At 37.5% G+C, this 27,860-nt stretch overlaps 1 protein-coding gene across 2 annotated transcripts in view; it reads left to right on the forward strand.

Moving 5' to 3' along the window:
* Window positions 1-27,860, forward strand: part of LOC137298455 (NGFI-A-binding protein 1-like) — a 63,997-nt gene that overhangs the window by 5,713 nt on the left and 30,424 nt on the right. Inside the window, exons 1-2 of one of the 2 annotated variants that reach the window (XM_067830724.1) lie at window positions 11,019-11,282; window positions 24,863-24,979. In XM_067830724.1, the coding sequence (XP_067686825.1) occupies window positions 11,051-11,282; window positions 24,863-24,979 (349 nt within the window). In that variant the 5' untranslated portion in view covers window positions 11,019-11,050. Of the gene's footprint in view, window positions 1-11,018; window positions 11,283-24,862; window positions 24,980-27,860 lie in introns of those variants that run through there. The other variant, XM_067830725.1, reaches the window with a different exon arrangement.

Raw genomic sequence — 27,860 nt, forward strand, 5'->3', positions numbered from 1 at the left:
GTTCAGAGAAAAGTCCAAGTATTGAGGAATGGGATGATTCGCTTAATTTGGGGGAATCTGTTTTTAATAAATATCTTTCCAGATGTTTGGTGTTAATGTTCTGACTGCATATATTTCAAGTTGACTGTGACAGATTTTATTGCTTAGTTTGTACTGAGGAGATTCACACAGAATTATTAGTGTTGATTCTAGCAAGGAGAGATCACTGGATACACAGTATTCTGGAATCCACCTGTAGTGGGGACAATACAACAGACATGAGTTAACATTTACCTTCTCATACATTACCTTCAATACGTGCTGAAGATAATATCGATAGATGTTCTTTTTTCTTTCTTTTTTTCTATCACTTATTTTGACTTTAGGCTTAAAGTGAGTGACTCCTTGCATGATTTATAGACGTAACTGGTTCAATGAATTGTCGTGGTGGATGGGACCTCTTAATGAATTAGATCCAGACTTGGACATGAAAAGCAAGGACGTAAACCACTGGGCTACCCTCCAGCCCCACAATTTGATATTCATTTACTGCTTAGTACATTTCAGATCTTCTTTTTTTTTGCAGCAGTGAAGCATGTTTTACAAACATTTCTGATGGTTTCAATATTTCATTTCATCTCAGCATAAGTCTTGAAAGCAGTCAGACGTTTGTATCTTGAGCAGGAGTGTTTGACAAACACAAGAAATATAAAAAAAATGTAAGATACACATGTTGTATGGAATGTCGTTCGGTTTGATACACTTTGTATAACCAGGAGTAAACAATCCTGTATTAAAGTTTCTTCAGAAAACAGTTTTATCAGGCAATGTTGCCATGGTTTCTCTAGTTCCTTCTTGAGATAAAGTGACCATATCTTACAATCATGCTATATTAAGACAAGCAGGCCTGGGTACTGGGAAGACAACATACTGCTAGTGTGGTGTTAGGGAGTTAAGCAATGACATTTTTTATATATCTTAGTTTTAGAGGTGATGACCAGGTCATGTAGGTATGTCAGTCGTTGTTCAAGGTAGGGTGGCCATTTTAGTGGCTATTTCAGAATAATTGTGATACATGATTAAAATGATTATTACAATTCAATTACAGTTATAGTGATGCTACGTTTGTTGCATGATTCACACTCGTGTTTTAATGTAAATGACTGTTCATTGCTGGAAAAAATTAAGATATATGATTCAGATTTTTACAGCAAAATTATTTATGTTGATATTTTTGCAATGCTAATCTTGCATCATTGCAGCATGCATTTTATAAGTGATTTTAAGGAGTATTTTTTAACTCGTTAGATTTCTAGTTGAGTTCTCTGTTTGGAGGAATGTCTTGTCTCCACACTACTTGCGTACTAACGCAGTATGTTTTATGTTGACAGATGCTCACTTCCAACATTCCAGCATTTAACGTTTAGTTTTTGACTTAAATATATGCAAATGACACTGTGACTAATAATCAGTGTTTTGAACAAGATTTACTGAACATTAATAATAATTAACCTCTGAATATTGCTAAACCCTTCAAAACTTTGAGTTGTGTTTGACATCACTGTGAAATCTTGTAGTTGCCTGTCAGAACAGGTGGCATTTTTATTTATTTATAATATGTATCTGCTAGTTTACAAGCAAGATTCATCAATAGTTCATTTGTGCATTACTACATGTATATGTCAGAACGAAGAAGTGTCTGAGAGTTATCAAATGTCTGAACTGAGGGAGTCTCTTTCTGGATAATTGTGAAATAACTTGAGGGCAGATAAAGTTGATATTACAACAGTTGTGACTGTCTAGACACTCACTGTGTAAGATAAAATAGGGTCAAACAAGGCAGTTTCAGCTTTCAGGTCTCAAGTTGGTATTTATACATAACTGAAAAACAATACATCCATTGATTTTTGATGTCAGTAAAAATCCTCTTGCAAAAACTCATGTGGGTTATGAGTGATTAAGTTGCCATTATGATATATTATGTATACCACTTTGAAATGCAGTAAAGCGTTTGTTCTAGATATCAATAGCAACGTATTCATGACTCTAAGTGTATTATTCATGTGCATTTTTATCTTCACAAGGAAAATAAAATTATGAAATTTGACTGTTCACAAAGATTACGTTCCCATAGTGACTTGCACAAAACCAAGTTATCAGTAAGGCCGGCCCATTGGACACAATGGGTTAGACAAAGTCCGTTTGATCTGAGTGGACCTTTAATCCCTGTGGGGTCAGCGACAAGGGTCACCCATCCCCAGGGTGAGGCCTCATAGCATGCTATTATTATCAGAATAAGGCATAGTGCAGGCCTAGGGCTATTGTCCTCTGCAGTTGGTAACAACACCTTGTCCTTTCTTCCCATCCCCTCCCCCCTCTCCCCTGTGACTTCTCCCCCCATCTGCTTTACATGCCCCTTCCCCACCTCCACGTGGCCACAGTGGAGAGCTAGTATTGCCATGCTATGTGTACAGGTATATAGATAAAGCTCTGTGACTAGAACTGTGTCTGTACCTTTATTACTACCCTGTCTTGTTACCTGTATCACAACCCAGTCTCATAACCTAGTCTTGTTACCTGTATCACTAAACAATCTTGTTACCTGTATCACTAAACAATCTTGTTACCTGTATCACTACCCAATCTTGTTACCTGTTTCACTACCCAGTCTAATTACCTGTATCACTACCCTTAATCTTTGTTACCTGTTTCACTACCCTGAATCTTGTTACTGCATCACTACCCTGAATCTTGTTACCTGTATCACTACCCTGAATCTTGTTACTGGTTTCACTACCCAGTCTAGTTACCTGTATCACTATCCTGAATCTTGTTACCTTTTTCACTACCCAGTCTAGTTACCTGTATCACTACCCTTAATCTTTGTTACCCGTTTCACTACCCTTAATCTTGTTACTTGCATCACTACCCTGAATCTTGTTACCTTTTTCACTACCCTGAATCTTGTTACCTGTATCACTTCTTGTCTCACTAGTCAGTCATTAATATATCTGATGGAGGAACTCACTCACTCACTCACTTGCAATAGTACATGACAGTTTGAAGTCAACCCTATGCTGATCACTGCCTGTTAAGTTCAAGAATACACCTTGTATACAAGGCAGACAGATGAAGTACTCTTTGTGAACTAGGCAACAATAGAAATTCAAAACTTTTTTACTTTTGCCATTAGAAAAAAACATGAGAATATGTTCTCTTTAAACAGAATCCCAATAAAATTCCAATATAGTATCCAGTTTATTTTGTTCCTGAGATGACCTATTTGTTGTCCAGCCATTGTGTTGTCAAAGTTGCTATGTGCTTGCAGTGACGGGGCAGTGCAGTAAAGAATTTGCTTCTCACGCTGAAGACCTGGGTTCGATTCCCCACATGAGTACAATGTGTTAAGCCCATTTCAAGTGTCCCATGCTATGATACTGCTTAAACATTGCTAAAAGCAGCATTAAAGCAAACTCACTCACTTACTCACTTGCAGTAAAAGACTAAGGTATGGCATCATCCATGATGTCTGTGTGACATGACCATCTAATTCTGATGTGTTTAAAAAAGACAGCAGCATCTGTTGCCATATTTTTCTCTTGATGTACTGTGCGCATACCATTATAGAAATCGTGTGCTGATACGAGGTATTGATCATCAAGACATATGTTGACAAATGTGTGATCGTGCACAACTGTGGCAAGCCATGTCACCTGTGCTGCACAAGTTTAAGCAGGGTAGAAATATATGTCATCATGTGTATACAATGTGTATTGTCGTTCTGACAAAATCATCCTTACAATATGAATGTCTTCAGCTTACTAACATACTACTGACTTACTAAACTTTCTTATGAATTTGTTTTTCTTTTTCTTACTGAGATATTTGAATATGAAAAGTATGTCACATTTTGAAATGTTACCTTTTCTGGTCATTTGGCTTACTTTTGAAACAGTCCTATGAAATGTTTAATATGACAGACTAAGTCGATATTTGAGTTTGGCCATGGTTTAGGCTACTGGAGTCGCTGTGACTCCTTAGGTGGTAAAATATGAAGTCACTCAGCTGATCTCGCTGTGGGAACAGTAAACAAAAAACTGGATATCATATCGACGAAAACAGGCTCGAGGTCAAAGAAAATGTCATTTCTATTTCTCGGCAAAACTTGCATTTAAGATATCATCTCATAAAAATATAATGATGAAATGGAATGCAAATTCAAGTGCATGAATGAAAAACTAGTTGTCATTTAATTTGGAACTGTGTAGTTTTAAAAAGTAGATTTAATGTGATAAGAACTTTACCATAAACATTATTTGGTTTTGCTGTATAATATAACAAAATATTTGAAAAAGATGTTTCAAAAAGGGTTCCCATCAAAAGATATTAGTTTGTCCTATGAAATATATATTCAAAGCTACAGAAACAGTAAAGTTCAAATCAATATCAGAAATATTTCAACAGAGGGGATTTGGAAGTGTTCACCTGACCCTTAAAGCATATGTAGGTAAGTTTGTAGTGTAGCAAGAGTTGTCTACCTTTATCATTTGCCTTGCTAGATTATCTACGTCTAGTTTGTATCTTCTGTTTCTAAAAACTGAATTGGCATCCTTCCCAGTCAAATTAAAGAGAAGTATCATTGAGCTTTTGGGATAATGTCTTGAGTCTTATCAAATATGATCATTTAGGTACCCTCTTTGGCTGTAAGGTATACCTTAATGGTTTTAGATAGGAATTCAATAGAATGATGGTAATTAAAATTGCTTTGAAAACTTTTTAAATGGGAAACGTTATATGAAATCATATCATGAAATCATGCTGAAGAATTAGTCTGATACTTTAAACTCATTTTCAAAAATGTTTGGCATCTTTTAATATTTGAAATATTAGAATTATGTTCTAAATATCATATTCCATGGTATATCTGAAAGACATCAATTGCAAGAATTATATTACAATAATATGTATTGCTTTAATCAAATGTGTTTGCCAAAGTGTATCAAATGTTTCTGTGAATTTAACATATCAGTAATGGTAACCCATGCAATACTGTATTGTTATGTATAAATTTTCTTATTAGCTTATATGGTTTACAAACTCTTGATATTTAAATAATCTTTTCTGAAAATGAAGTTTTCTAATGAAAGTTGATTTTTTGTCAAGCGAAATACGTATATTTGCTACTAATGAAGCTTCCCTAACACAAAATCACACCAGATTATATCTTGAAAGAGTAAAACACAACAAATTGAAAGTCCTAGAAAAACAGTCTTAACAGTGTGTATCTTTATTATGTTAAGCAGAAAATACAAATATCCTTTGCACATAAAAAAATGACACTGGCCTATTTTTGAATTATTTATTTTTGTTGACTTGAAGGAGCACATTCCAAAATGAAATCCTTTTCATATTCCATAGAATACATACGGATTATTTCTGATTGAAGAGCAAAGACATTTGTAGCTGTGCCAGAGTGTTTAACAAGGAAAACAGATTCCCACCAAGTAACGGCCCAAGCCCACCTTCAGCACCTGAAACCCTTAGGGACCTGGGAAAGTTGAAGAGTCTGGCCTGTATTGTTTGCCAGAGCAATTTGGTTGACAGTTTATACTCTCTGAAAACTCTGGTGGTGTGGAGAGCTACACATTCTGTGGACAGTGGTTGAGTGGTGGTCAAGTAGTGGCCGTAGAAGTGGAAGTGTTTATGAACATATTAGCCATGGTGTGAGATTGTTTCAGTCATGGTATTAAATACACTCACTTTGGAGAGGTAGTTTTGTTTTGATGTTCTGTGATAGTGATAATTTCTTGTATAAATAATGCATTGATTTTTTTTTACCATGTTGAATGAAAATGCTGAAAGGCTTCAGAGCATATGAATGTTGGGGTGTATGGGGGTTTTTTTGTTGAGGGAAGGGGGTTCAGCATTCATTTTTTCCACGTTCAGTCTTTATCTTCATAATCCCTTCATAAAAAATAACTACTGATGATTGCTGAAAGAAAACAAAGTCATGTTAGTGAGAAGGATTTTTTTTTAGAAACAGCCAAAGTTAAGTTTTGTGTGCAGTAGCCATAAATAAACATGGCCGATTTCGATTGTTTTATCATGAACAGAATCTAGGCCTGAATGTCAATATTTCATGGTGTTTTTAAAAAGGGCTTTGACACTTCAAAAGGTATGAATACATTAAAAAGAGGAGCTATGCTATATGTATTCAACTTCCCTGTAGTCATTTACAATTTTTGATGCACCTTTCTCCAATGACAATGTTATTTCCTCCAACAAAGTGGGTGTGGCAGACAAGTGATTTCAGTGGCCATAGTTTGCAGTCTGCGCAAAAGGAGAAATTTGTCTACTTTCATCTGAATGTAATTAACATCCATAACTGAGAAATTTGTGCTCTGTGATGTCTGTGATATTTCATCTTCTTATTTTGAATACTTTGTTATTGTGAATGCTTTGTTCATTTATTCCCAAAATTATCATAGTAAAGTAATACTGGCTAATCTATGTTTGTTGTTTGAAAAAAAAGTTGTACCATGGTTGATGACCTTTTGTCATATTCTATCGAGCATTTTGGGTTCTCTCTCCGTCATGAAATCAGCAATAGGATATAATCTGACAGCAGAGGTGATGACAATATTGAGTAATCTATTGTTCATGGCATCAGAGATGATGACAATATAGAGTGATCTATTGTTCATGACATCAGAGATGATGACAATATAGAGTAATCTATTGTTCATGACTTCAAAGATGACGACAATATGGAGTAATCTATTGTTCATGACATCAGAGATGATGACAATATGGAGTAATATATTGTTCATGGCATCAGAGATGATGACAATATAGAGTGATCTATTGTTCATGACATCAGAGATGATGACAATATAGAGTAATCTATTGTTCATGACATCAAAGATGATGACAATATAGAGTAATCTATTGTTCATGACATCAAATATGATGACAATATGGAGTAATCTATTGTTCATGGCATCAGAGATGATGACAATATGGAGTGATCTATTGTTCATGGCATCAGAGATGATGACAATATAGAGTGATCTATTGTTCATGACATCAGTGAGTGAGTGAGTTTAGTTTTACGCCACACCCAGCAATATTACAGCTATATGGCGGCGGTCTGTAAATAATCGAGTCTGGACCAGACAATCCAGTGATCAACAACATGAGCATCGATCTGCGCAATTGGGAACCGATGACATGTGTCAACCAAGTCAGCGAGCCTGACCACCCGATCCCGTTAGTTGCCTCTTACGACAAGCTGAGTCGCCTTTTTATGGCAAACATGGGTTGCTGAAGGCCTATTCTACCCCGGGACCTTCACAGGTCTTCATGACATCAAAGATGATGACAATATGGAGTGATCTATTGTTCATGACATCAAAGATGATGACAATATAGAGTAATCTATTGTTCATGGCATCAGAGATGATGACAATATGGAGTGATATATTGTTCAGGGCATCAGAGATGATGACAATATGGAGTGATCTATTGTTCATGGCATCAGAGATGATGACAATATGGAGTGATCTATTGTTCATGGCATCAGAGATGATGACAATATAGAGTGATCTATTGTTCATGGCATCAGAGATGATGACAATATAGAGTGATCTATTGTTCATGGCATCAGAGATGATGACAATATGGAGTGATCTATTGTTCATGGCATCAGAGATGATGACAATATAGAGTAATCTATTGTTCATGACATCTGAAATCATGACAGTATTGTGTTAATCATGATGTCAGATATCACAAAAGTAAGATGTTATCTTTGTTCAGTACATCAGAGATCACTAAACATGAAACAGCTTCTTCATGGTTCAGACTAAAATAATATATTCTACTAAATTACTGTACTGCAGGTAATCACTTGACCCATACATAAGTATGCTTTAATAATATGTTCATAAATTAATTTTAAATGTATGTTCAATGCAACAAGGCCCATGATATTTGAACAGCCTATCTTCAACTTATTAAATCTGGTTGTCTCAAGAAATTACTGGTCTAAAACAGATTTTGTTTAAAGTTGATTAAAAACAGGTTTTCCAAAGTGAAAAATGTATTTAATTTTAATGAACCCAGACCCTTAATTTTATTTCCAAACCGATGCTTTCTTAGAGCAACCTTCTGAAAATATCATTTTTCTTTGTTCTCGCAGCTATGGTTCGCATTTGCTTTATTGGACAACATATAACTTTTCTCATTCAGTCATGGTTTGGAATCATCTTAAGTTCTGCAATTGGCTATGCAGAATTATGTGACTTGGGCATACCAGGATCCTATGTTGTGTCTTGGTTTGTCAGCACTGTGCCTTTTCTTGTAGGTATCACAAGTTGTAAACAAGTAGCACATCCTTCTCATCTTCCACCCCAAGCAGACACACTGTTCTTTCCTCTGTTAAAAATCCATGTTATGTTCCATATGACAAAATAAAATATTTAAAAAAAATTGACTGTATCATATGACTGGCATTTGAATACTGATGCATTATCATATCATCAGTTCATCATGTCACATGATGAATATTGATGTATTTGGGGGTAGCCTATTGGTATATATGACTTAAATATATGATGCACATGTATTGTTTTAACATTGTGATACATATGTAGGTTTTTATGTCAGCCTCAGGTGACATATTTGGTAAGGTGTGTCACCTGAATGCAAAACAGTGTGGAAATTGTACTTTATACATAAAACAACAATTCAGATTAGGTAATGGCATTACATGCTGACCTGTAGAGGTGGGTACCTTTGTCTTTAGTACTTAATTGTCAAAGGGTTTCGATACCTGTAGAGGTGGGTACCTTTGTCCTTTCACTTGTTAGCCAAAGCATGCCAATACCATTACAGGTGGTACCTTTGTCTTTAGTACTTAATTGTCAAAGGGTTTCGATACCTGTAGAGGTGGGTACCTTTGTCCTTTCACTTGTTTGTCAAAGGGTCTTGATACCCTCAATTCTGGCTTGTCAATCTAGGAACCTTAATACCTGTAGAGCTCTGTCTCCTTGATTCTGAATTGTTAAGCCAGGAACCTCAACTGCTGTAAGGGTGTTTCTGCTCCATAGTGAATTCTATGGAATGTTGGCAAATATACTGTCTTGCAATATATTGCTATATGGGTACCCATATTGTGATACATATGTGTATGTGTAGATTTTTATTCAAGCCATAAAGACAGTCACAAAAAATTCAAATTAAATATTGCAATACTTATACTTTGAAAAATGTATTGTGGTATACAAATATACTGGTAATACTGTACAGTGCTAGTACAAACCATTACCACTGTGATGTTCTGTGGATAAACAACACAGATGAACACAAGAAGGTAGGATTTGGGCACTTGTTGCATCAAGCTATTGAACCAAACGTGCAGAAATTGTCAAGAAGTCATAAGATGTCTTCGTTCACTTCATAAATGAGATATGTCTTTGTACATGTCAATACATGCAGTAGAAACCTGTGTATTAATGTAAAGCTTTGAAATGGAAATCAAACCGCAGTTTTGTGGTTGTTTGAACAAATCTTTGACACAAAGCGATTTCTGTAGTAAATTAAAACAGTACAAAAGTTTATTAAAAACCTGAATCTTGTTGTTTTTCTTATTGATTTGCAGTTTTAGCTATTTTTTTTGTCATGACAGAAGTTCAAACATTTAAGTATGAGAAAGGAAAAATACTAGTCAGCCATGTTACAAAGTCTAGTAATTTTAATGTATTTTTCAGTTTTCCAGAAATTCAATTATTGATTTGTCCATGAGGTCAAACTGAGGGCCTGTCCAGCACCTCCTGTCAAATTTTGTCAGTACAACCCACCTTACATTATATAATCATTCCAATCCCAAACGTTCCGGATAGACATGGTGCTTTTTCTTTTGTCATTGTTTCCCTGTTGCCAAGTAACACTGGCTTAAAGAAACTGAAGCATGAGAGTATTTTAACTATCAGTATATTTATAACAATAACTTGGGGAATTAATTTTCTCTGTCCATTTTCTTTTTGTGTTACAAATAATTTAGTTTACATTGAAACAATAGGTTTTTAATTTTCTTTAAATGTTATGTACAATTTCAACAAATTCCAACAAATTTCAACTAATGGTATTAAACCAAACTTTTCAACTGAATTAGGATTCGTTGACTATCTAACATTTCCAAGTAGAACATATCATCTATGCACCTTAAAAAATGTCTTTTTTCTGATGCAATAAGTTAAAAAACAGTGCAACAGACTTTAACATGCAAATGGACATAATTATTGTGGAACCTACCATTGATCACTGCTAAAGAAGTTAAAATGTGGAATGAGGTAATTACTGTATACAGGTTGGTGAATAACATATCAAATATTCTCATAGAGGCACTTGAAAACCTACATTTAAAGGATGTCATCAAACAGTAAATGTATCCCTGGGTTTTTTTTATACTATACAATGAATTATGTAAATTACCCGCCAATCATTCCTTATATGTACATACAGTTGTGGGGTTTATTCAGTAGGCCTGAATGATGCATAATTCATTTTCCAAGTTGCTGTAGCAGTTTGATTTATGCTTTCATAATGCGCTGGCAAAATGTGTTATATAATTGAGCAAAAACATTCATGGACATAATTCATCATACGATTCTGTTTCTTGGTTGAACATGCAGTGCATTTAAATTGAGTGTCATTTTGTTGGAGTTGTGAAAAACCGAACTGGGTCTTTATACATGCTGATGCAATTTAACTCGTTGCTTTGGACCGCTCGAGGGAAAAGTCTCAAATGCTGTGTTTATCTGGGAACAAATCTCTTAAAATTCGAGAAAGGGGAGTAAAAAAGTTGTCTATCTCTAAGGGGCCCAAGTTACCAAACTAGTTTGCTGGCAGATATGCAAGGCAGCCTTTTTTTCCATCTTCCTTTGAAATAGCAGTTGCGCATCATGAATACATTTAGCTTAACCAGAGCCATAACTGCAGTGGATTTTTTTGGGGTGTCTGACTTACGCTAAAAACTTTTGTCGGTCATATGATAGTAGAGCCATAAGTGATGGCGGAGCGCAACGGTGGAGCTCCAAGTGCCAGGCCGGACCATGGGTGCGGGACCCCCCCAGAACGGGATAGCTGGCACCCCCTGGGGAACCCCTTACCCCCAGGATTGTTAGAAGAATGGCGGAAGACACACGGACATATCCCATCTCTGCCTGCATACTGGGCGCAGCAGCAACAGTTTAATGGCCCAGTTGAATTCCGGCCCGACTGGAATGCACTGCAATACACTGGTGAGCGAACTCGTTGCATATGTATAGTGTTGATCAACTCGCCAATTTAATCTACGGGTAAATTCATGATTTCTCTCTTTCAATCATTCAAGGACCGTAGCCCATCTCACTGTGGGACCAGTGAGTCCATGTCTATGTAACAATGCTTGTTGAAGGACTTATATTGTGGGGGGTAATTGTGCGTTGTTTGCAAGCACGCCAGGCTTCAGCAAGTTTTCACTGACTCCTATCTGTCAGCTGAAATCAATATGTGAGGCAGTTTTTAATCATTTCTCAATTTCTTGTGAGTAATTTGTGCAGTGGGCTATCATTTATCAGAAAGGATGCCTTACTTGTATGTTGAGATGTACGGGTATCGTTTCTCTTGGAAGGCACAGATGTTTGTCTCTTATTGAAACTATCCTCAAGTTTGCAAGGTGAAGAAAAGGATTGTCTCCCTTTGTTTTTGATCATTGAATGTTCATCATTTGAAAGCTCAGAATTATTTGTCAGTTCTTTCACATAAAGATACATAGTAATTGTTACAGAGTAAACTTTAACATTTGTTTGTTGATGATTTTCACAAAATGTGTAAGTTTCAAATTTTACCCGCAGCATCCTTGAATTTTGTATAACATTTTATTCCTCATGCCTGAAAGTTAATTGCAGGAATTAATTAAAGTTAATTTGATTATGATCCTCATCTCTGGTCATTAGTGTTGGTCATTTGCAGACTTTGTATTAACATGTCTACTAAGATTGAGGATGGTAATTGACTCAGATTGGTGTTGAGAGTTTTAGCTGGAATACCAAGCATGTACAGCCCTACAGTAGTATGACCTGGTTAAACTAAATTATCTAAAACTTCAGGACAGGTTGAACTTCAGTTGTATGAGGAGACATTGAAAACAAATAAACTCTGAAATATGTTCAGAGGTAAACTATTTATTATATTCAAAGGGAAGGCTCACTATTTGGTTGAACATAGTGAATGGATAGCTGAGATAAGGCAGAATAACCCAAACAAAACACCAACAGTCAGAGAGGTTTGATGATTTAAGAGGGTATAAAACTTCTAAATATGTCACAGAACTGAAGACAAGTAGTGTTGAACTCTTTGTAACAGCTTAAGTAGCCCAGGTCCAAATAAACCATTGCCCCTCACACAAATATGAGCCCTTTTAGAAGCACTTTTTTTCAAGAATTCTGGAGAATGAGCATCATCGTTTTTGTCATAAGAAGTATGTTTCCTAGCAACCCCATGTTGATTCTAGACAACAATAAACTGTAAGAGGGAGTGAGGTAAGATTTTATGTCAAATTGGCAGTATTTCGCCACGTATGTTTGTCGTATGATTTAACTATTATGTACATTCTAAGGAAGAGGTTTTGTCATAACTCAATGCATTTGACAGGCTGGATGAGTTCAGAACTCCCCAGGGAGTTAAGCTGGTCAAAAGAATGCGAGGAAAAAAGACATCTGTCGATAAAGGGAACACTTCGATAAAGGGAACACTCCGGTGCCTGGAGCATGTACTAGGTACATGGATATGTATGCTATGTAACGATAATAACAATAATTATAACAGTTATAATAATAATAATACATTTGTATATCTGTCGCTTTGTTGATATAACACAAATTTCTGAAATGGCATTAAAGTATTTTTAATTTTTATTACTGTTATCAAATGGATTGGTGGTCAGGGTCTGTATGTGGGATGACTGTCCTCAAGGATCAGTCTCAATCACTGGATTGTCTTGTCTATATTCAAATAATATGCATCCTACATTTAGCCTTCATTTGGTGTAAGATGTCTAGCAGACAATCTGCAAAGCAAGAACATCGTTTGATGCTTTTTTGAACAAAGTCATTTTGTTGTGGAAACCTGTAGCTATCATTACTTTTTAATTTTGTTTGATCTCAAGCAGTCAACAGTAAGTACAATGTTATCCTTGTCTTGGGATTTTGTCATAAGTGTGTATCATTTCTGTAGTTGCTAATCAAGTCAAGTAAGTTTGGAAATTACATAGGTCTCCCAAGAAAGCGAATACTTGTCAGAAACTTTTTAAAACTTTCTTGAATTCAAGCTCAGGCAAGTTAGATTAGAAATGCGATTATCAGTAAAGTGAATCCCAAAAAATGTTTAAAACTTTCATGCTTCAAAAATAGTACAATTCCTCTCTGAACACATGAGACCAAGGAGAGTTTTATCAAGAGATAAACCAGTTTCATTCTGTATTTGAATCTAGCCTAGCATGAAAATTAACTAACCATATCCTGGTATGTATGTAAAATCTGATTTATAATTTGTGTCCCTGCTGTAGGTCACGGTGACCTAGACGAAATGATAGGAAGAAAAAAACCGGCCTGGTGCACCCCAGCTGAAGTTCATGCCCAGCTAGGTCACTGTGACCCAGCTTCATAATGCATGTTTTATAAGTTCTTGTTGAAGCATGGAGAACAAGAAAAAATTGCCTGTAGAGCTGGCCTATATCAAAGTTTCCTCACAATAGACGTACAAAGAGGAGTTTTTTTACACGCTTTCAAGCTGCATGCATTAGTCAATTGAGCTGAGGTTGTTAGTTAATATGTATGTTATTGTTATCTTCCCAGTCCATGGCTTTAGGAAGGGTCTATAACTACGTAGTTCAAGAATTAATTCTAAAGTTCTTTTTTATATAGCTGGTACTTGTATAGTTTTATACAGTTGGTTGTTGTATAGTTTTATGAAGTTGGTAGTTGTATAGTTTTATACAGTTGGTAGTTGTTTAGTTTTATACAGTTGGTAGTTGTATAGTTTTATACAGTTGGTAGTAGTATAGTTGTAAGGTGATGTAACATTTTTTATCAACTTTTTACAGCATATTCACCGGCATTGAGTTTCAGTATTACATTTTTCGTTTGTCTCAACATGTAGAAAAATACTCCATGGTCTTCAATGAATTCTGTGTGTCACCATCATGATAATTATAAGTTGCTACTGCTTTTTGTTTATTTTTGCAAGTTGTTGCCATGATATGTCTCTATGTATTTGTCAAATGGTACCAGGTAGATTTTTTTATGTTGTGGAAAACTGGTTTCAGTGAATGCTGTCAGTGTTTGGATGTATTATCACAAAAGTGTTAGGTAGCTCTTTATTGCAGAAAACTGTGTTAGGAAGCTCTTTATCTTGGAAAAGTGTGTTAGGAAGTTCTTCATCTCAGAAAAGTGTGTTAGGAACCTCTTTATCTCAGAAAAGTGTGTTAGGAAGTTCTTTATCTTAGAAAAGAGTGTTAGGAAGTTATTTATCTTAGAAAAGTGTGTTAGGAACCTCTTTATCTCAGGAAGTTTGTTAGGAAGTTCTTTATCTTAGAAAAGTGTGTTAGGAAGCTCTTTATCTTAGAAACGTGTGTTAGGAAGCTCTTTATCTTAGAAAAGTGTGTTGGGAAGCTCTTTGGGGAAGCTCTTTAATATTATATTAAAACTGTCTGTGAGGAGGCACTTTACATTTGATTTGTGTGTGAGGAAACTAATTATGTTAAAATTGAGAGCCTTCTTTATTGAAATGTGTGTGAGGAAGCTCTTTATGTGAAAGATTTCACTGAAAATAGTATTTTGTAATAGTTTACTGGTCAAACAGTCCAAGACACAAAATTGTTGTGCAGAGATGAAGGCCTCACAGCTCCGAAACATAGTCATTGATTGCTGAGACATGGCTGAACTACTGGTCAACAGGATGTTATGTTGTTCTAACTCTGTCTCTCACACTCTCACTCTCGCTCTCACTTGACTCGTGAAGGTCCCGGGGTAGAATAGGCTTTCAGCAACCCATGCTCGCCAAAAAAGCCGACTATGCTTGTCACAAGAGGCATCTAACGGGATCAGGTGGTCAGGCTTACTGACTTGGTTTACACATGTCATTGGTTCCCAACTGCGCAGACTGATGCTCATGTTGTTGGTCACAGGATTGTCTGGTCCAGACTCGATTATTCACAGACCGCCCCCATATAACTGGAATATTGCTGAGTGCAGCGTAAAACTAAACTCACTCACTCACTCTTACTCACTAATATTCTTTCATTTTCCTTTACACACTCTTTCACCTCCTATCACTCGCACTCACTTATTCACACGCTTTCACTCTTTCTTTCACACATTCTTTCACTTCCTCATTTACTGTCATTCACACTCTCACCTTTACACTTCCTTTTTTGCTCTCAGTAACACTTTCACTCCCTGTCACTCTCAGTCACTCACTCTTTCACTCTCACTAACACTTTCACTCCATCAAACTCACTCACTCACTTTCACTTCTTCTTTCACTCTAACACTTTTACTCCCTGTCACTCTAACAAACATGTTCACTCCCTGTCACTCTCTCTCACTAACACTTTCATTCCCCTCACTCTCACTCACTAACACCACTTCCTGTCACTCTCACGAACACTTTCACTTCTTCTTTCTCTCACTCACTCTTTCACTTCTTTCACTCTATTTCACTCACACTCTTTCACTCATTTGCTTTCTCTTTTACTCACTCACTCACCAATCCCATGTTAACCTTCAAGGCCATGACACGGGTCTGGAGTAGTCGCCACAAGACCCAACCCATGTCGGGAAAGTTTTTTCTTTTTTTGTTTCAATCCCTTCTGTTCGAGATAACATGGCTCTTATCAGTTCTGTAATACCAAGCAGCCAGCGAAGGTGCACATTATAAGACACTCTGTTTTGGGATGAATCCACAAGACATTTGTAAGTTGTCATTCTTTTGAAAAATATATTATGTATGATGGAGGTGTTTTCTGTTTCTGTAGCAATATCAGAACATGTTGTCTGTCATGCTGTAGTGAGGAATGGCAAGCAGGCTGATACTGAGTAATTTAGGTAACATTTAGAGAATGATGTACCTGTAACAAGGAATTACAAATTACCTTTCTCTGACTAAATGAACTGTCACAGCAGAACCACGATGTAGTGACATGCTGACAAGGGTGATATTGCTATAGGCCACCTGTAAACGGTGTAACAAATTGTCTTGAACTGCACAATCACCATGAAGCAGTTAGTATAATGTTTCCTGGGAATTATCGAAAACTATGTTACCGATCCTCATTCCTAGTGTATCCAGCGTGGAGATGAAACACAACTACTGTTATCAGAGTCGGGATGCTGGAATATATAAAAACCTTGGAATAAACAGATTTATGCTTAATTTCTGATTCAAACAATGCACAATTAACAAACTTTCATGGCATGTTAAATGAAAACCAAATAAAACTAGTTATTAAATGTTTTTTATCAAATATACTTATGGAAAAAAGAAACTGCATGACATAAAATTGCATACAATAAAAGTTATTTGTAAAGTTAAAACACTAACCATTCATAAACATATATCAAAGCACTGTGCATGAAATTTGATGTCAGGTGGCACATGCACTTTGTGCCCAATGAACTTACTAACTTTTGCTTTTTAACACCCGAAGTTCACACACCTGATATTGAAAATTGGAGAACGATAGATTATTCTCAAACCTTTGAATTTTGTGGGAAGCATATTAATTTCAATGCCATGGCTTACAGGAAATCAGTCTCCCTTCGCAGTGGGTATGCTGGAGACTGGAATGGTCCGAAATGAAGTGGCCAAGGATTTTGGTGTCCACAAACACATGATCTCATCCCTAGAGAGATATTTCAAATATTATGGCAACATGAGTGACTTTACTCAGACTGGCCATCCATGCATGGCATCACATCAGTAAGTCAACCACATCTAAGGAATATATTCCAGATTGTCGCTTTTAGGTCCTATCAGTTCCACAACTATACCGAAGCGATTGAGCGAGCACAACATCTGATTCCATCAGCCAGCAATACCTCCAATTTTGTTCCAATATCACCTACAGGCACATCTTGCCTGGTTCAGACAGCATCTACAGCACATGAGACGGGATTTGGGTGGTGTTTTGTTCCCTGATGAGACAAAGTTTCTTCTTGACAGCTCAGACAACAGGGCAAAAGGTGTACAGATGGCGATGCTGAACAGTATGCTGAATGCTGAACAGTTGTTCAACATTGACAGTTTGGTAGAGAAAGTGTTATGGTGTGGGACATCACATCTCATGGTCGAACACAACTTGTCATTGTCAAATGATAATTTGACTGCAATACAAGAGCAAGCTTTGGGTCAGACATGGAACATCACACTCCAAGCTTTCTTCAGTCACTTAGTGTCATCTGTGCATCGTCATTGTGAAACCTGCATCAATGGTGGACACATACACCATGCTGAATACATGAACTGACACTTGACACTACATCGCTTCAAGGGTATCTCAAAAAGCCTCGTGTCAAATCGTACATGTTACTGTGTTTTTTAGTTAAAAATATTGAATAACATCAAATGATGCAGTTACTGTATTCTAGTATACTGTCCCATGAGACAATAATGACATACATTGTATGTTTTGTTAAGCCGCCATGCCATGCCATGCCATGCCATTAAAATATGAATATATAAAAAATGTCCATGAGTCATGGATTGGATTTAATTTGGTTTAGTTTCTTATAGTTTTTGAGATGATCTTCCTGCATTGGTGATGGTTGGTAAAGAGTACACTGTCAGACAGATTGATTGAAGCATGGTGTTTTAAACTTTTCTCTGCATTGTCCTGTCAGAAATTTCCTTTGAAGTTTTTAACTCATTTGATAAGGCCTAAGTCATGGTGACATGATAATCATGCTGTCCTGGAGTCAGGTTATCATTCAAAGTACTCTCAGGGTTGCCTCCCTTAGCCACAGTAGAATCTGCTAGTTGTGTATTGTGTTTTATCACAATTGGTGAACTATGTGAAGGCATAGTACAGTGTGTTTTAACAGAGTTGGTGAAGAATAATACAGTCACGGTATAGTGTTTTGTCACGGTTGTGAAGTATGTTCCTGTCATGGTACAGTCTGTTTTATCACAGTTGTGAAGTATGTTCCAGTCATGGTACAGTCTGTTTTATCACAGTTGTGAAGTATGTTCCAGTCATGGTACAGTCTGTTTTATCACAGTTGTGAAGTATGTTCCAGTCATGGTACAGTCTGTTTTATCACAGTTGTGAAGTATGTTCCAGTCATGGTACAGTCTGTTTTATCACAGTTGGTGAAGTATGTTCCAGTCATGGTACAGTCTGTTTTATCACAGTTGTGAAGTATGTTCCAGTCATGGTACAGTCTGTTTTATCACAGTTGGTGAAGTATGTTACATAGTACAGTGTGTCATCTAGTTGTGGGGCAAGAAGGAATTAATTATTACCTTTCTGAGATATAATTACAGATCTTGGGGAGAATGTAAGATTGGTGGCATTTTTACCTCTCCCTTTCTGTTCTAACTGCCATGTTTGAAAAATGGAAAACCATCTAGCAACTTGCAATACAGTGTAAAGCAAGCTGTTTGATCTTGAGGCTGGCACAATGAAATATTTAATGATTTTTATTGCATTAATTAAATTTGAATTTCTGGGACCTGTTTTATGTCCTGTTTCAGGAGTACTGAATAACCTTTGATGTTAGTCGCACACCTTTCTACTGTGGGCTTTACATGATCCCATTTCCTCTTAGTATCCCTCAACCCCCTCAAACCATCTCAAACCCCCAAGTGTGCCTGTACCAGATTTTTGTCTCCCAAGCCACACAATTTCATTATGAACTGTTTAACAATATCATCATGACTGCTATTGTATAATCTGTCTATGAATGATTTTATATCTAGTTGGAAAAAAAACACTGTTTGTGTTTCTATGAAATACGCTGGGATTATGTGCACAAAAGCTTGGCCCTAATCCATCCTCCATGATATCAGAGGCTACAGTCAGCTTTCAGATTTTAAATCATTCATATCCAACTCCATGTAAATTTCTTTAAAAAACCCTTTGTGAACATGTCAGCTTCAGATCTGTAGCCATTTCATATAAATCTTCCAGCAATATTTACAACGCTATGTAAAAGCTAATATGTGACTGGAGACTGTTTGTTTATTTCACTATGGAATATTCCTTGTTTTATTGAGTCCCTGTAGAAAATTCATTGGCATTACTATGCAGTGTCCCATGCCATGATGTGCATGTCGTATACAGTCATCAACCTTCACCACCTGACCCATTTAGATGCCTCATACTTCATGCGTAGGTTGTTGCTGGTGTAGACCTATATTGTAACCCAGAATTTCATCTTGGGGAGGGGATGGTGACTGAAACATCCCAGAATTTCATCTTAGGGAGGGGAATGGTGTCAGAACCATCCCAGAATTTCATCTTAGGAGGGGGATGATGTCAGAAATATCCCAGAATTTCATCTTAGGAGGGGGATGATGTCAGAAGCATCCCAGAATGTCATCTTAGGGAGGGGAATGGTGTCAGAAACATCCCAGAATTTCCTCTCAAGGAGGGAGTGGTGTCAGAAACATCCCAGAATCTCCTCTCAAGGATGAGTATGGTGACAGAAACATCCCCGAATGTCATCTTTGGAGGGGGATGGTGACAGAAACATCCCAGAATTTCCTCTCAAGGAGGGAGTGGTGTCAGAAACATCCCAGAATTTCATCTTAGGAGGGGGATAGTGACAGAAACATCCCAGAATGTCATCTTAGGGATGGGGATGTTGACAGAAACATCCCAGAATGTCATCTTAGGAGGAGGATGGTGACCGAAACATCCCAGAATTTCCTCTCAAGGAGGGAGTGGTGTCAGAAACATCCCGGAATTTCATCTTAGGAGGGGGATAGTGACAGAAACATCCCAGAATGTCATCTTAGGGATGGGGATGTTGACAGAAACATCCCAGAATGTCATCTTAGGAGGAGGATGGTGACCGAAACATCTCAGAATTTCATCTTAGGGATGGGGATGTTGACAGAAACATCCCAGAATGTCATCTTAGGAGGAGGATGGTGACAGAAACATCCCAGAATGTCATCTTAGGAGGAGGATAGTGACAGAAACATCCCAGAATGTCATCTTAGGGATGGGGATGTTGACAGAAACATCCCAGAATGTCATCTTAGGAGGAGGATGGTGACAGAAACATCCCAGATTTTCACCTTAGGTATTCCATATCTCTAAGATTTTGTCTGGGCAAAGCATGAAGGACTTTACATTTTGTTTTTGAGAGTTGTCCTTTCCTTTTCCTCCTAGATTATTTTCTCAGAATGTAGAGTGCAAAGTTTTCATGAACGAAGGAGAAGACCTTTTTTACCTTTTATAGTTGACAATTGTAATTCTTATGCATGTAAACTCCTCCCTGGAAATCATATGTAGAAGCTGGCAGTGATGGGATGAGCACTTGGCTCATGTCAACATTTATTTAGTTTTTCATTGATGTTGTCATACTGCTAGATCTATAGTTATGGTGGTATCGGGTAATGATGTTTCTACATGTCCTTCACTGTGTGAGTCTCACACTGTGTCATTGTAAGCTCAGTCTCTACCCTTCAAACTACCATCTCCCTGTCCCACACCCTCCATTAGTGTAATGGCACACTAGCAGGCTGGCTCTGTGGCCCTGCTCATGTTGAGTGTCGTCCCAAATGTCTGGATCCATCTTCACCCAAATTCTGTCCCTAGGTTTGTTGGCATTCTGGTGGGTTATGGTGAAGTGGTGACCCCAGCTTTATTTTGGACACTATACCTTGTGATGTTTCTAGAATACCATTCAAGCTGGTCTTGCTCACTCACTCACTTTTGCAAGATGCAGCTTGAAGCTGCCAGGTTTCCTGCAACCATGGATGGTTTCCATTACATTCCCTGCTTCTGCCATTTTGGTTTATTCAACCTTCGAACTGAATGACAACTACTGTCAACTGACAATATTACATTCCATAAGTTACTGATCTTTTTGAGGAAATATGTTGCGTTTTTGTAATGATAACGTGATATCATCTGGAGTTGTTCCCTTGATAATAGAGTAGATTTGAATGGGCACAGTATTGCTTCCATGGTTTACTTTGATTATATCATTGTTGAGATACAGATTTGTTTCAGGAAAAGTTTTGGCACTTGATGAATCAGCCCTTTAGTTCTGTCTTGAATTAACGCTTGTATAACAAACAATACCCTCTTGTGACCTCTCAGATTGCCCTGGTTGTCAAGTCCTATCAGTGATAGAAAGTCTTGTATTGAGAAAAGCCATGCTTGAGAATTAAAGAAGTTGTCATATATATGTACTTGTTCTATCTGACTTAAAAAATGCCATTCAAAAAAGAGGTCCTGTATCATAAGGTGTAATTAGGTCAGAGATAAACATGGTGGTATGATACTGACTGTTTTATATTATCAAATCTCAAACCTCAACCTTGGTAACATCACAACCTGAGTTGATGGGAAAGTGATATGATCAAGGAGATTTTTCTGGAGTTCCTTACTCTCCCCCAGGGTATCAGGACCAGCAGAGTCATCTGCAGGAGAACATTCATCAGGCCTCAGAGGCATTTGTTGCAGCACACCTTAAACAATGCCGGGAATATCTCATTGTGCTGAATTATCATGAGCCTACACCATCACCCAAGACACAGAGATCTTCCTTCTAACCACATACAGTTTCGTCATCCCAAGAGACATGTCCTATCAAGTCCATCCTTAGTATCCACCCTTATACATTACAACATTCATCCTTCTCTTCAAAGACACACCCTTGCCTTAAGGGAGTTACACCAGCCTTTATCTCCGCTCCCCCTACCCTGTCCTAAGGTAGTTATTCCAACCCCCAACCCACCCCTGTCCTAGGGGAATTATACCAACCCCAACCCCAACCCCTGTCCTAAGGGAATTATACCAAATCCCAACCCCAACCTGTCCTAAGGGAGTTATACCAAATCCCAACACCATCCCTGTCCTAAGGGAATTATACCAAATCCCAACCCCAATCCCAATCCCACCCTTTCTCCCAGTGCCTCCCCTGTCCTAAGGGGGTTATGCCACCCTCTCTCCCCAATGCCACCCCTGTCCAAAGGGGTTTATACCAACCTCTCTCCCTAATGTCACCCCTGTCCTAAGGGATTTATACCACCCCCCAACCTCTCTGTCGCAAGGGAGTTACACCAACCTCTCTCCCCATCCCCCTGAAGGAGTTATACGAACCTCCATTCCCTGCCTACTCTCAATGTTACCTTCTTTAACAAACCGTGTTACTCTCACCCCAGCCCTGCTCACTCACATACTGGAAATATTTAATCTTTTATCCCTCACAAGGAACCCATCAACGCAGGAACACCAACAATCAAAACAGGTAGCCCTCAGAAATGGGATATGAATTGATGAGATCTGTGCTCATGAGAGCTGAAATAAGAAATATGATATCCTTCAATGTGAATAATTTGTTGCATGTACATCACCAATAACCAATACAAAAGATTACACAATCTCAATATGGTGTTTTGCTAAGTTCGCAAGTACCGGTGATATTGATTCAGCCTGGGATCTTATGTTCACAGCTGTGGCTTTGATGTGTTTGTGGGGTGGGGCAGGAGAGAGGAGGGATGGGAGTAGCTGTGTCAGTATCCCATCACTTCAGATGTAGACAGTGAATAGCTGTCCTGAATTATTACATAAATTTCACTGTTAAATTGTTTGACATGTTTTTAATTGCAATTTGAAAACGATTCTTTTCATGAGTTGTCAAAAACTAATTAGTTTCGACCCAGATAGGGATGATTTATGTGTGTAATATACATGGTTTAACATGTATGATTGAATAAAGGTTATCTCACATATGTTCAAAAGTAAATAAATACGCATATGAAATATATAATTTATGGAAATTTTGATGTCATTTAACATTAACAGAGAAATGCTCATTATAAACATAACAATTTCAGGGCTTTTTGTCTTCTTCTCAGTTAGAGTTACACAAGGCCTAACTGGCATTTGAGTGGCTGAGAGATTTATAAGAAACAGTAATATGGGGCCATTTACATCCAAGATTAAAAATACTTAATCATTCTTGTGAATAATTAAAATTTAAAAGCCTATTTTCAGTATTTAGATTAGGTCTAATGTTCAGAAATGGAAAAAAAACAGTTATGGCAATGCTGGTGTTTCTTATTTGCTGGCAGGCCTACAATTTACTAATTCCCAGAATGAGTATCTGGGACCTTAGTAACAGGGGCCTTAACATGGTGATTATATTTTTAGCTCTGAGTCATCAATATTTATTCAGTATCCATGGCAATGGTATTTGTTTTTCCTTTTCAAGATAATTTGAATCCGTTTTTGCCCAGGGAAGCCTGGCACTTGTTAATCAGCATTCAAGGAAAGAATTTGAAATAGCGTTTTTCATTTCACTTTATGAAACATTTCATCAAAGTAAATGAGAAATGTTTGTAATTTGAATCAAAATATCAAGGTCCTGTTCTGCAGTTGCTTTTTTCCTGAAATCCATAAAACCTGCACTCAGTAACAATACCTTATTTGATAAAATATGATACTTGCATTTTTGCTTGCGTGTTACGAAACCTGTCCTTAGAAGTGGAGTTAGTGGTCTTGTGTTCTTGTTTTTTCAAAATATGTTTCTATTCAGAAAGGTATCTTGGGTAATGGGATAGGATCCACTTTAGGTAATTTTACAAGTAAAATTCATTGCATTGAAAATATATCTCTTACTTTTGAAATAACTTGAAAACAGAGCTTGAAAAAAGTGTTGACATATCACATAAGTTCATGCAATGAAAATCTGAAGCATTTTTTTTAAAACATGAAGATAGAGTTTAAGAGATGCATCCTTGACGCACACCACTTTTAATGCCATATGCAACATCTGGCTGCTTCAAATAGTGTCCATATCAAATAATTATACTTTAACACACACAAAAAACCATGAAAGAGCTCAGGAGGCTGACATAAGCCCATGATTATTGCTGTAGTTTCATACCGAATCTACAGTAAACATAACTGTACCTTTCAAAAATCTTGGAATAGTTCCCAGTTAATTTATCTCCTATGTGATATTTGTGACTGATAGTAATGAGAATGCAGGATTTACAAAGCTAGCTAACTGGTGTACATGGTGTGGCTACTTCCCTGTTGGTCAAGGGGCCTGTCCGTCTGCCCATCCCTGAGCTCTTGCAGCGACATGACTAGGGGTCTGTATATGAACAGTGGGGGCCCGGGCCGACCCCTGTGGAGGTACGCCTGGGTATTTGGCAACTAATCTTGAGGGGAGAAGGCAGGCTGTTTTTGTTTGAACTTTCTTAAAGCTTTGTCAGGAAGCCAGCTAGTGTGTGTGTCTCTCTTTGTGGCTTGCATTCCTGTGTGTGTCGCCAACTGGCCATGTGTTTACCCTGGGATGTCAGGCTGTGGGGGAGCCGGGGCCCTCTAGGCTGTCACCGGCATTAGATCGGTAGGGAGGCACGTCACCGTGTCATTCCTCCGTCCGGTGCCGCTCCCTCACTTTGATGACGGGGGACAGGCCGCAGTCAATGCTTGGCACATCGTCACAGTCTCCAACCACACCAGCAATTCTATCTACACTCCTACCGTTACAATGTGTTTCCATGTTGGCCGAAACTTCGTCCATGTATACTGATCCACATCAGTTCCAAATTTGTGCTCAGCCTAAAGTGACTTCTTTCTTGGAAATTTCAGGGAACTTTTCGGTTGCTATGGCAACCACGCAACCTTCAAATGCCTCGGAATGGCAGCTATATCGGGTGCTACAGCGGGCAAACCTACTACAGTATTACGACACATTCATAGCGCAAGGTGAGTGGTCGAAACGTTTGTCTGTCAACAATTTGCATATCATTTGCATATCACACTTTTGCCCCTATTCATGTTTGTTTTCTTAGCCTTCTGCAAGGCTCATCACCTTAGTGTAGAATTGATTTGTAATTATTTTTTGTCTTAAATACAAAAGATTCAAATGTTCTTCACAGAGGATGACATAAAAAAATCTACAGTTTAAAATTTTTCAGAGGAGTTTTTTAGTTGCTTCAGTGTGACTACCAGGCCATTGAGGCCCGTATGATGCGTGCCCTTGTACCTTGAAGAACAAATAAATGAACACATTTACATTTGTCACTGTTCAGATTCAGTGTTAAAAAAAAATGCTTTTGTGAAAATGTGATGCATTCTACTGGTAGCTTAAGCATTTCAGCTGTGAAACTATGTTAGATAAGTGACAAGTCCCATGGTTTTGGTGAACACACTGAAGATTTAATACCAGGAAATGACTTCAAATTTACGTAGACACGACAAACTGATCAAAAGACAAGCAGTGTTGAAAAAAACACTTTTTACTTCTAATCTTCATTTTGAATAAGGAACTGTCTCTATTTGACCAATATGAGGTCGTCAGTGTGTGAAGGCACGGACAGTGCCTGCTTTGTGAAGCCATGGACAGTGCCTGCTAGCATACGTATCTTTCATCCCTGCCACTGTGAGAATGGAGGCCAAAGTTAGTAAAGATTTTCTGTTTCCGCAAATATGCCAGATCTTTAAAAAATGGCCAAGATTGCAAATAATACCAAGATGCAAACATTGATTAATTCTTTGATTTCATTCCTGCCTCCGTAGCTCTGTCCATCCATCTTCAGTCACTTTATTTCCATAGAATGAAAAATAGGATGAAATTTTAAGAAGGATGTCCTTTGCCTGAGTTCATTTGAGCTGGAAATGACTTGGCTCCCTTGAATGAGGCGAAAGCTCTGGGAGGATAGATCTGCTTTTTCCAAGGTAGAGCCAGGGTTCTTTTGTCATCCGAAGAACTAGTGTTACAGGTTGAAGAGATACATTCTTCATCAGTGTTGCATATCATGAAGCAGTGTCACACTGTGATGTTCATTACGTTATGTGTACTTCGTAGCATTGCTACTGCATCTCATGTACCAATGTTACATCTGACAACAATGTCACTTTGTGTACATGACAATACATTATTACATTGTGTATAACTTGTAACATTGTAGGTATGTACAGTATCTTTAATTATTGCTCTCAGTGTTGTCACATTGGTGATTTATGTTACATTGTATATATCATGAACCAATGTTAGTTTGTTCGAAGACTATTAAATCGTGTATATCATGTAACCATGTTACTTTGTATGTTGTAACACTGGTTAACAGTGTATATCATGTAACCGTGTTACTTTGTATGTTGTAACACTGGTAAACCGTGTATATCATGTAACTGTGTTACTTTGCATGTTGTAACACAGGTAAGCTGTGTATATCATGTAACACTTTTACCTTGTATATAGGTTGTAACAATGTTACATTGTATATATCATGAACCAGTGTTATATTGCATGTTGTAACACAGGTAAGCTGTGTATATCATGTAACACTTTTACCTTGTATATAGGTTGTAACAATGTTACATTGTATATATCATGAACCAGTGTTATATTGCATGTTGTAACACAGGTAAGCTGTGTATATCATGTAACAATGTTACTTATTTCAGACTGGATGTCATATGAAGGGTAAATGTGAAATATTTCACCATTAGAACATTGAGAGAGCACAGTACGACAATGATGGATGATATAAAAGAAGTGCTGAGCAGCTTCTACACTTTGAACCTTTGTTGTATGACAGTGTCATGATGCATTGCACACAGTGTTGTGTTATGTTGCAGTGTCATCAAGCAACTGCTCCATCATGCAGCAATGTGATATTGTCATGCAACTTGAGTACGCACTTGACAATGTAACAAAAGTGCAATATTGCATGTTACATAATGTTACATTGTGTTACAGTTTCACACTGTTGTAGTGGGATGTGGCCTTTTCAACAAAACAAAAGTGCAATATTGCATGTTACATAATGTTACATTGTGTTACAGTTTCACACTGTTGTAGTGGGACGTTGCCTTTTCAATTTAAGTATATATATACTGTTTCAATTTTAAATTGAATAATGCATCACTGTTACCATGGCATGTTACATTGTTACATAAAGTTACTGTTTCACATTGAATCATTGAGGGGGTAGGCTAGTGATTAAAACATGCTAAAGACCTCTGTTCTTGTCCTCACATGGGTACAGCGTGCAATGCCCATTTGTGGCGTCCCCAGCCATGGTATTGCTGAAATACTGCCAATATAGCCATAAAACCATTCTCGCTCATTGAATCATTGCATACTTTAGCCTTGCAATGGCAGAAACATTTCAATTTCAAATTGTCACATTGCAACTGACGTATATGCAAGGGGGGTTTCACATCAAGGTTCAGTGAAGTGAATGTTTCTGAGTTTTACCTCTGGACACAGACATCATTGGACCGACCATCTGTGTCACAGTGTATCAATCCCAACACTTTTGTTGTCAGCAGAAGCCATGGAAGCAAGCTCCATGATTACTCACTCATATTAAAGGACACTGACAGTTAATTGCAACTTACGATGTTATGCTATGCCAAAAGTCTGGACTCTCTAATTTGTCAGTATATGGCTTAGGTTCAGACTTACTAATTACTGGCCCCAGTATCAATGCCATGATTGAATACTATTCTGATAATTTGATTTTTTAGAAATATCTGGAAAACAGAAATACGTTTCTAGTACAGCCAAGGATTAGTTGTCATAAGTGTCTCTTAGTAGAGATGCATGAAACAGAATCAGCTGATGTGACCTAACTTG

Source organism: Haliotis asinina, chromosome 10 (assembly GCF_037392515.1).
Source record: "Haliotis asinina isolate JCU_RB_2024 chromosome 10, JCU_Hal_asi_v2, whole genome shotgun sequence".
Taxonomy (NCBI): domain Eukaryota; kingdom Metazoa; phylum Mollusca; class Gastropoda; order Lepetellida; family Haliotidae; genus Haliotis; species Haliotis asinina.